Raw genomic sequence first — 11,699 nt, forward strand, 5'->3', positions numbered from 1 at the left:
AGATGCACATCACCTGATATGCTTTATTGGTAGTAGGCTTTCAAGCCTGTACCGGTTGGAGTAGAACAACATGCATAAAGAGGATGATGTGATCAAAATATTCATTTGCCTAATAATTCTGCACACAGTGTATTGTGTACATTCCTCAAACCGTTCCTGGTAGTTTTGAACGTGTACTGTGGCGCGCATCAAAAAAACCCAAGAGGACATTACCGGGGGAAGAGAACAGCAGACTGAGTTTTACTGGCTCAGGAAAGCTCAGAGAAGAAACAGGATGAAGAATTAAAGCTTTTACATATTCTGCAAGAAGCGGGAACTTTTTCCTTGTTCTTGAGGCCACGAGAACAAAATGACGTCATTTTGCTCTCGCGGACGTGAATGGGAAGAGTTCTCAACATGTTGGCCAAACAGAAGTTTTTTCTCGTGGGGCTTGGAGAAGTATTGTGGGATTGGTCAGTCAAGAATTAAGTGGGAAGTTGTAGCTTCCTCATTTCCCCTGAAGAGCGGTTGAAGGGATAGTTTTAATGAACATGATCGAGGTTGTCACGGACACCGCGCCGTCTTATTGCACATACAAACATGGACATCCCTCTGCAGGGATCTCCTCCTCATCGCAGATGAAGCTTCTCGTAGAGTATGAAATCACTGGACAAATACGAACTTTTTCTTGTTCTTGCAGCCTCAAGAACAAAAACGAACTTCTCTCCTCTCGCAGAGTATGTAAAAAGCTTTAACCGTAATCAGGGCACCTCACTGAGAAAATCTGACAAAGTTCAGTAGTGTTGCTTAAATGAATCAGTGGTGGTTCAAAACCAATGTGTTGATCAACTGTAACATGACGTTTCAGGCTGGAACAAAAAGTAGTGAAATGTGGCTTCTCAGCATCGTGGTGCTGCAGGAATGTACATAACGAACGCCACTGTGACATCAAAATGAGTCAGAAACACGAATCTCTAAGGTCAGAATGTTACAGAGTTTCTTTAAAACACAAAAATGAAATAATGAAGTAGATAAATGTGGTCTTAAAATCATAAGAAATCAAGTAGTGATTTTAACTTTCATGTTGACTGAAATTACATAATGAACAGATCAAGCAGAGCTTATTCTAACAATAGCAAGCTGCTTGGATGTGACTCCTAATCAAAATCTGATCAACATTAGAAATCTGGTCAACATTAAAAATCTGAGCAACATTAGAAATCTGATCAACATTAAAAATCTGATCAACATTAGAAATCTGATCAACATTAGAAATCTGAGCAACATTAGAAATCTGATCAACATTAGAAATCTGAGCAACATTAGAAATCTGATCAACATTAAAAATCTGATCAACATTAGAAATCTGGTCAACATTAAAAATCTGATCAACATTAGAAATCTGATCAACATTAAAATCTGATCAACATTAGAAATCTGAGCAACATTAAAAATCTGGTCAACATTAAAAATCTGATCAACATTAGAAATCTGATCAACATTAGAAATCTGATCAACATTAAAAATCTGATCAACATTAGAAATCTGGTCAACATTAAAAATCTGAGCAACATTAGAAATCTGATCAACATTAGAAATCTGATCAACATTAAAAATCTGATCAACATTAGAAATCTGATCAACATTAAAAATCTGATCAACATTAGAAATCTGAGCAACATTAGAAATCTGATCAACATTAAAAATCTGATCAACATTAGAAATCTGGTCAACATTAAAAATCTGATAAACATTAGAATTCTGATCAACATTAGAAATCTGATCCACATTAGAAATCTGATCAACATTAGAAATCTGATCAACATTAAAAATCTGATCAACAATAGAAATCTGATCAACATTAAAAATCTGATCAACATTAGAAATCTGGTCAACATTAAAAATCTGAGCAACATTAGAAATCTGATCAATATTAGAAATCTGATCAACATTAAAAATCTGATCAACATTAAAAATTTGGACAACATTAAAAATCTGATCAACATTAGAAATCTGATCAACATTAGAAATCTGATCAACATTAAAAATCTGAAGAACATTAGAAATCTGATCAACATTAGAAATCTGATCAACATTAGAAATCTGATCAACATTAAAAATCTGAAGAACATTAGAAATCCGATCAACATTAAAAATCTGATCAACATTAGAAATCTGAGCAACATTAAAAATCTGATCAACATTAAAAATCTGATCAACATTAGAAATCTGATCAACATTAGAAATCTGGTCAACATTAAAAATCTGATCAACATTAGAAATCTGATCAACATTAGAAATCTGATCAACATTAAAAATCTGATCAACATTAGAAATCTGATCAACATTAAAAATCTGATCAACATTAGAAATCTGGAAATCTGATCAATATTAGAAATCTGATCAACATTAGAAATCTGCTCAACATTAAAAATTTGAGCAACATTAAAAATCTGAGCAACATTAGAAATCTGATCAACATTAAAAATCTGATCAACATTAGAAATCTGGTCAACATTAAAAATCTGATCAACATTAGAAATCTGATCAACATTAGAAATCTGATCAACATTAAAAATCTGATCAACATTAGAAATCTGATCAACATTAAAAATCTGATCAACATTAGAAATCTGGAAATCTGATCAATATTAGAAATCTGATCAACATTAGAAATCTGCTCAACATTAAAAATTTGAGCAACATTAAAAATCTGATCAACATTAGAAATCTGATCAACATTAAAAATCTGATCAACATTAGAAATCTGATCAACATTAGAAATCTGGTCAACATTAAAAATCTGATCAACATTAGAAATCTGATCAACATTAGAAATCTGATCAACATTAAAAATCTGATCAACATTAGAAATCTGATCAACATTAAAATCTGGTCAACATTAAAAATCTGATCAACATTAGAAATCTGATCAACATTAGAAATCTGATCAACATTAAAAATCTGATCAACATTAGAAATCTGGTCAACATTAAAAATCTGATCAACATTAGAAATCTGATCAACATTAGAAATCTGATCAACATTAAAAATCTGATCAACATTAGAAATCTGGTCAACATTAAAAATCTGATCAACATTAGAAATTTGATCCACATTAGAAATCTGATCAACATTAGAAATGTGATCCACATTAAAAATCTGATCAACATTAGAAATCTGGTCAACATTAAAAATCTGATCAACATTAGAAATCTGGTCAACATTAAAAATCTGATCAACATTAGAAATCTGGTCAACATTAGAAATCTGATCAACATTAAAAATCTGATCAACATTAGAAATCTGATCAAACATTATAAAGATAGGGGGCCCTGGTGGCCTATACGCGACTGAAGCCTCACCTCTGGAGACCCATCCCCTGGATACTGATTTTATGGAAAATAATTCATGTTTCATGTGTTTCTTTTATGAATAATTAATGTTTCCAAAAATGAAACTAGTAGTTTGGAGCAGCTCTGATGTTGTTAGATTTATGAAAAAAATGCTTAAAAAATATTAATGTGTGAATTTATTGCCGTTTTTTGTGTGTAACAGTTTTTGGCTACAAAGGTCACCAATGGGGACACAAGGGATAACATATGTACACATAAACCACAGCTTAATAGAAGTGCCAGTTTAGACCTGCTGTAACATTACTGGTACGTGTGGAAATACCATTCACAGTCCAAGTGTCAAACACTGCTGTCATTAGCCGTCTTTTGTGCATGTATACATTCAAATATGTGGTTTTATTTAGCAGCACACTGAGTTTTCATATTGCTTTAACATGACAAAGTCCCTGTTTCATAAAATCAAACTAATTGAATTGTAAATCCACTCAGAGAGCTGAGTCATGGTTTTCATACATGTTGACCCCCATCCGCCTTCCCCTAGGCACAGATGCCAGCATCCCTGTCCACATCAACAACATCTGCCAGAGAAACTATGTGACAGTAGAGAACGGACGCAAGCTGAAGCCAACCAACCTCGGCATAGTTCTGGTACACGGCTACTACAAGACAGGTAACTTTATTTCACCCACTGTGTACTTCCTGAGGCCGATCAGACCTGTTCCACGGCAGCCGATGAGGATTTGTCCTTCAGTGTGTGGAAGCAAACAGAGTGGTCGAGTTCATTAAAATACATGGCAGACATTTCTGTATGGACTTTATAGAGAAGCTCTGATATATCAAGGTTTATATATGTGCATGTTTTCCAGATGCAGAGCTGGTGCTGCCGACCATACGCAGTGCTGTGGAGAAGCAGCTGAACCTAATTGCTCTGGGGAAGGCCAACTTCCAGCAGGTTCTGCAGCATGCTCTGGATATCTTCAAGAGGAAGTTTCACTACTTTGTGGATTCAATCACCAGTAAGTTCACCATCACTGTCAGACAGCTCTGAAAGGGTCGTACGAGTTGAAGGAGTGCTTTTCACATTTTTAATAGCAAATGCAGCCACAACTAGCTAACATCCCCGTTACTAGCCAGTCTTCAACTTGACATTGAAGAAAACAGTCTAAGAAGAAGAGTCTGCTCTGTCTTCTTCTAGATGCTTCTGTGTTGCATTTTCAGTCTAGTCTGTTGTCCAGTTGAACTCTGAGGTAATTGTATTCCTTCACCACCTCCACCTCTTCTCCCAGGATGTATTTTGTTTTACTACCTCTCCTCCTGTAGTCAACAATCATTTCTTTTGTTTGTGTTCAAGATGAAGTGATTGTTTCTGCATCATCTTATAAACTGACTGATGAGTCCTCTGTACTCAGCTTCTTGTCCATCACTGATACTCCCCACAGCTGCAGAGTAATCAGAGTATTTATACAGATGATATGACTCAGAGTTGCATTGGAAGTCTAAGGTGGACAGTGTAAAGAGAATTGGTGAGAGTACAGTCCCTTGTGGTGCTCCACTGCTGCTGACCTCCATCTCAGACACACAGGTTAGCTGTTTGTTAGCTAGTCATAAATCCAGGTGGTTGTGGAGGTATCCACCTGGAGTTCATGGAGCTTCTCCCAGAGCACCTGAATTTTATTAAAAGCACTTAAGAAATTAAAGAACACTATCCTCAAAGTGCAGCCTGATTGGTCCAGATGAGAGTGGGTTCCCTGAAGGAGGAATGTGACAGTGTCTTCAGCCCCAAGAACATTACAATAAGCAAACTGTAATGGTCCTGAAGGTGTTCACCATCTTATTGAGGTGAGCCAATAACATGTGAGACGTTAGGGCAACTGGTCTGTAGTCTTTTGATTCAGATGGTTGAGATTTTGTAGGTACTGGAACAAGGCAGGATGATTTCCACAAAACAGGAATTCTTTTCTGACTCAAGCTGGTGTTAAAAAGGGGCTGAAGATAGTTGTTGCTGGACCTGCAGCCCTGTTCCAGTCCAGTCTCTCCAATTGCTTCTTCAGGAGACAGACAGGTCAGAGGTGGAGGCAGAGGACATCTTAGGAGACAAACAGGCCAGAGGTGGAGGCAGAGGACATCTTAGGAGACAAACAGGCCAGAGGTGGAGGCAGAGGACATCTTAGGAGACAGACAGGCCAGAGGTGGAGGCAGAGGACATCTTAGGAGACAAACAGGCCAGAGGTGGAGGCAGAGGACATCTTAGGAGACAGACAGGCCAGAGGTGGAGGCAGAGGACATCTTAGGAGACAGACAGGCCAGAGGTGGAGGCAGAGGACATCTTAGGAGACAGACAGGCCAGAGGTGGAGGCAGAGGACATCTTAGGAGACAGACAGGCCAGAGGTGGAGGCAGAGGACATCTTAGGAGACAGACAGGCCAGAGGTGGAGGCAGAGGACATCTTAGGAGACAGACAGGCCAGAGGTGGAGGCAGAGGACATCTTAGGAGACAGACAGGCCAGAGGTGGAAGCAGAGGACATCTTAGGAGACAGACAGGCCAGAGGTGGGGGCAGAGGACATCTTAGGAGACAGACAGGCCAGAGGTGGAGGCAGAGGACATCTTAGGAGACAGACAGGCCAGAGGTGGAGGCAGAGGACATCTTAGGAGACAAACAGGCCAGAGGTGGAGGCAGATGACATCTTAGGAGACAGACAGGCCAGAGGTGGGGGCAGAGGACATCTTAGGAGACAGACAGGCCAGAGGTGGAGGCAGAGGACATCTTAGGAGACAAACAGGCCAGAGGTGGAGGCAGAGGACATTTCAGGAGACATACAGATGGAGGCAGAGGAAATTTCAGAAGACAGACAGATGGAGGCAAAGGACATTTCAAAAGACAGGCCAGAGGTGGAGACAGAGGACATCTCAGGAGACAGGTTAGAGATGGAGGCAGAGGACATCTGGACCATGCAGGGTGGTGGCGGCTGACAGAAGCAGGACTGGAAACTCTGCTGTAGGCCAGCGGAGGGTAAAGGAACATAAAATAAATGAGGAGTGATGTTGCACCTCTGACACACACAGCAGGTCTTTTCTAAACAACTAACTACTGCGTGTAAGCAGCAAGAAGTTAGCTTAGGAATAAAGTCCATCTGTGTGTTTCAGGTATGGATGAGTTAATGGAGGTCTCCTTTTCACCCATCGCTGCCACGGGAAAGCCTCTGTCACGCTGTGGAAAATGCCACCGCTTCATGAAGTACATTCAGGTCAGGAGTCACGCTTCATACAAGATAGTTTGATCCTCAGCAACATCCCGGTGTTTTATCAACCTAACAACTCACACACAAACACAACATACGAGCTGCAGACTATGGGCTCAATATTAAGTCATAAAGATTTTGCAGCTGTAAATGAATGCTTGCACATAATGTCAGAGTTTCTGTAAATCCAGCCTGTCAAAACAAACTGCCTGAAAAATCAGGTTTGCAGATGTACAGAAAAAGATTTGCATGATTGTAAGAGATTTGTGTTTGTGGAATAAAATATAAAGTTGTTTTGTGAAAACTGTTTACAGATGCTAAGCACAAAACTGTGTGCGAGACTCTGAAGTTGCGAATTTTGTCCATATTTTTATACTTGGATCTGATTGGATGGTGACAGATCATATCTGATTTTCCATCATTTATCAACATTAAGCAGAAACTGGGAGAGTTTCAGATCTGAACTTTGAGCCTGTTAAGTGGCATACTTCTTTTTGTTACAGCGGTGTGTCGCATGATCCGATCATACGTCTCTGTCCTCCCCTCGTGTACAGTATTGGAAGAATCATGATCGAATCATGTGACGTCTTCACTGCGCTGTAACGGGGTGACCTGGAGCTGCTGTCAGCTTCACTAGAAAGTTCACGTCTGAAACTCTCTCCCAGTTTCTGTTTGATGTTGATGCACCAAAAAACCAGAGATATAATGGTTTTCATTTCATATTATCTGTAATTTACAGATTGCTCTGAGCATAATTTGTAAATTGGTTGATGTAGGAAAACTCTTCTCTGTACCACTAGAGGGAGCGTGAGTACCACAGATTGAGAACTATGGATTTAGACGTAAATCACAAACGCATGTTCTGCCTCGTAAATATATTTAAACATAAATTCATCCGGGTGGAGTGGTGATTAGCTCAGCTGGTTGAGTCGTTTATTAGAGGTACCAGGATGTTGTGACTGTGTATGGGTCTTCCACATAAATTACCAACATGTCTTGTTTACTCAGTCGTCAATCATCTAGTCCAATAAACAACACCAAATATGAGTTGACAGCAGAATCAGCTGTTTGGCAGAGAAGATCCAGGCAGTTTTTCATGGGTACAACCTACATACTCAACTCTGCTGCTCATCCCACAAGTGCATGTTCCTTCCAAATTTGGCTCCATTTAAAAGGGAAGTAAATAAACTTTCCAACAGTATCAGATTTATAAACCAGAAGCATTATTACAACAAAGAAATGATCCACCAGACACTATGGCCCCAGACCCTACATCCCTGCTGTGATACATCTTATATTCAGGATTTCTGATGGTCAGCAGCTCAGATAGAAGAGTCACAGCAACCTGTGTGACAGTTTAATGCCACTACTAGGTGAAACATGACATGTCAGCTGTTTTTAGCCTCTGATGTTTAAATGTAAAACTCTGAATTAGCTTTATTTGCTCTTTAAACTCCAGCAGCGTGGTCTGCTTTAACCTCAGAAAGTTCAGCGTCTGACTGGCGTTTACATGTTTCAGTACTCCACATCTCTGCTCTGGAGCTGCTGGGAAAATCCAGAAGGGTTCTCTGAAAACTCCCCCTGCCGGCGTACGGTATATCTGGAATGTGTGGAATGCAGGCGTCTCAGTCAGGAGTTTTAATCTGTTGAGTACACTGGCAAGGAAAGAAGGACCTGAATCGATGAACCGCGGACAGGTGGTCTCTCAGAGGGAAGGGTCATCACAGCATGGCAGCATGATGGCACGTCTCTGCCCTCATCTGCCCTTACTTTTACAAGAATGATGCAGAGAAGTACGACGGCCTTCACAGCCAGGACGCCTTATTAAACTCCTGTTGGTGAACATCACCATCCCCCATCGTCATTCAAACATGGTTTCATAAATCCGTCATATTTCCTGTTTTCCTGCCAGAAAAGGGCCAGTTTTACAGTCCTGTCCATGATCATAGTCATATCCTGACTCAGTTGTCAACCCTTCTACATTTTAAATGACCAGAGCACTTTGGATGTGCTTTTATGGACCAGATGATGTCTGACTGTTGAGATCTAACCTTCAACGTTTGGCTTAATTATCATTTCCATTAGAGGAGAGAACCACGTTTACCTTCATGAATGAATCATGAGGTCCTCTGTATCTGAATCAGTGCTTAGTGGCTTGTGTGGTCATACAGAGGAACTTTCTGGTCAATGCCACAAGGTAATAGTTGTGAAATACTGATGTTTACATGCAGAGATGGCTTTGCATGGCCGAGAGCGTAGACCAGGTCTGCACAGACTCACGTTGGTGTCGGGGAACTTTGTCGCTATGATGAAGGTTTCTGAAAGTTAGTTAAACATGAACTCTGGCATTGACTTAAAACTTGTTCCAGCTGTTTACCCAAACATAGTTAGCACTTAAACTGTTTACAACACTGATTCCACAAAAGCTGGGATGCTGTGTACAACAGAACAAATTCTTTCAGAAACAACAAATCAGAAGCTGAAACTGAGACATTTTACCATTGTATGAAAAATATGAGCCGACAGTGAATCTGATGGCAGCATGTCTGTTAGAAGTTGAAACAGGAGCAATGAAAGGTATGGAAAAGTGACTGGTACAAATCAAAAGCCATCTGGAGGAGCATTTGATAACTAACTAGGTTAATTGGCAGCAGGTCATAAACATGACGTGGTAAAAAAGGAGCATTTCAGAGAGGCAGAGTCTCTCAGATGGAATGATAGACAGACGTTCACCAATCGGAGACAAACTGGGTCCAGAAATTGTGGAACAATTTCAGAAAAATGCTTCTCAAGGTAAAATTGCGAAGACTTTGAAGATCCCTCCATCTACACTTTATAATATTATCAAAAGATTCAGAGAATCAGGAGGAATCTCTGTGTGCATGGGACAAAGCTGGATGCTGGGGATGCTGGGGTTCCTCGACAGTACTGCATTAAAACCAGACAGTGTTCTCTACTGGAAAAGACTTCCAGATATCACCGTCTGTGAACACAGTTCACCCTGCAACCTACAAATGGAGGTTAAAGCTCCTTCATGCAAAGAAGAAGCCAGATGTGAACAGGATCAGAAACACAGCCGTCTTCTCTGGACCAAAGCTCATTTTCCTTGGACACCATGTCCTGCAACACGATGCTGAACATCACCCTGGAACTACTTTCTGCAGACGTGTTGCTGCCATCAGATTCACTATCAGCTCATATTTTCCATAGAAGGGTAAAATGTCTCAGATTCAACACCTGATGTGTTGTTTGTCTTCTACTGGGGATAAAATGTGTTGATAGATTTGGAAATCATTGTCCTGACTTTGTTAGAACTGTGGGTTTTAGCGTGGAAATGACCTGATAACTCCTCCCAGGCTGATGACAGCTGCTTGCCGAAGAGCTTTGCTGATGTCTTTCCTCCTTGGCATTGTGTTATCACACACCTGAACTCAGACTCAGAACTCAAGCTAATTCCTGGAAATCCTCCCGGATGGAGGCGGTCACACAGGCTGACGATCAGTTAATGAAGTGCATTGATCATCTGGACGTGAGATGATTTATTTTTTATGTCCATACAATCAGAGTTTATAGTTTACATGAGTGGAACTGTAAATAAGTCTGAATATAACGTATAAATGGCAGCTAACCGGCGCTCTAATAAGCAGCTGCAGTATAAGGGCTGTTTGGGTTGTTTAGAAGAGGATTTAATTACAGCTGCTTGTTCTGTAGAAAAATCCTGAAATCTGACCTGGATGTGTTTGCAGGCCAAGCCCAGCAGACTCCACTGCTCCCACTGTGACGAGACCTACAGTCTTCCCCAGAACGGAGCCATCAAGCTGTACAAGGAGCTCCGCTGTCCTCTGGATGACTTTGAGCTCGTCCTCTGGACCTCTGGAGCCCGGGGCAAAAGCTACCCCCTCTGCCCCTACTGCTTTAGCAACCCACCGTTCAGAGACATGAAGAAAGGTTGCTCGTTATATTACTTCATCTCCTTTTGTCTTTCTTTTTCCTGTTTAATGTATAATACATTCGAGGCATGACCTAACAATGTTTCAGGGGTCAGGTTGTGGTTTATTTTTAGGACAGTTTTTTCTACACGTGTAAAAGATGAACCCCTGGATGTGACTTGCGACCTCATTGGCTGACAGCGACGTACTGCTGCGATGCAGGGATTCAGTTTTTCTGTCTTCTGTTTGCAGGCATGGGCTGCAACGAGTGCACCCACCCATCCTGTCAGCATTCCCTCAACTCTCTGGGCATCGGGCAGTGTGTGGAGTGTGATAGTGGCGTCCTGGTGCTGGATCCGACGTCGGGACCAAAATGGAGGATGGCCTGTAACAAGTGCAACGTGGTTGTGCATTTTTTTGAACATGCACACAAAGTGCAGGTAAGAAAATCTCTTCCACTGACAAATAACTTCATTTCTCTCCTGATACCACCAGCAAAAGTTTGCTTTTATGTTTTTTCCTAGGTGGCTCAGGAGAGCTGCAACATGTGTGACGCGTCTCTGGTTTTGGTGGACTTCAACAAGACTCGGACCCCCCTCCCTGCTGGCGAGACGCAGCACACCGGCTGTGTTTTCTGTGATCAGGTCTTCCAGGACTTAGTTGAGCTCAAACATGCCACGATGAGACATGCCATGCACCGAGGGGGGGCTGCAAGGCGAGGAGGGAAGGGCCGAGGCAGGGGGCGCCGTGGCAACCCTAAAAGACCTAAAGACAAAATGGCTGCCTTGGCAGCGTACTTCGTGTAGTTCCAGTGTCCTGTCTAGTTTAATGAGATTAAAATCTCCATTAAAAACTTTGCTTATCATTGAAACAATGTTAGAAAGTTTCCGTGTAAACCAGATGTTTTTCTATGTTTTTCTTCTTTTGGAGTTTAGATGCATAACCCATAATTATGAAGAGGAAGGCGTATTTAAGAGTTCCATGGTTAAAAACCAGGCCGTTCAGTTCCAATGCCAAGAAATGGAGTAAGATAAGCAAACTAAGACATCACAGATCCGTGGATCTGATATCAGACCATGATCTCCTTAATTTTCCATTTTTAGTTGAAAGGTTACAGATCACACAAGCTTGGGGTCAAAGTCCACAGAATCTGGCCCCTTTATAGGCTAGGTTATTAAACTAAACCACTCACTG

The 11,699-nt window shown here is 41.0% G+C and overlaps 1 protein-coding gene across 1 annotated transcript in view; it reads left to right on the forward strand.

Annotated features, from left to right (window-relative positions):
* The window catches only part of top3b (DNA topoisomerase III beta), a 29,680-nt gene extending 18,304 nt beyond the window's left edge, over positions 1–11,376 (forward strand). The window contains exons 13-18 of the mRNA XM_041998786.1: positions 3,877–4,005; positions 4,202–4,351; positions 6,482–6,582; positions 10,323–10,524; positions 10,758–10,945; positions 11,030–11,376. Coding sequence (XP_041854720.1) covers positions 3,877–4,005; positions 4,202–4,351; positions 6,482–6,582; positions 10,323–10,524; positions 10,758–10,945; positions 11,030–11,311 — 1,052 coding nt within the window. The 3' untranslated portion in view covers positions 11,312–11,376. The remainder of the gene's footprint in view (positions 1–3,876; positions 4,006–4,201; positions 4,352–6,481; positions 6,583–10,322; positions 10,525–10,757; positions 10,946–11,029) is intronic.
* Positions 11,377–11,699: the final 323 nt, after the last annotated feature.

Source organism: Melanotaenia boesemani, chromosome 11 (assembly GCF_017639745.1).
Source record: "Melanotaenia boesemani isolate fMelBoe1 chromosome 11, fMelBoe1.pri, whole genome shotgun sequence".
In the NCBI taxonomy this organism is placed as follows: Eukaryota; Metazoa; Chordata; class Actinopteri; order Atheriniformes; family Melanotaeniidae; genus Melanotaenia; species Melanotaenia boesemani.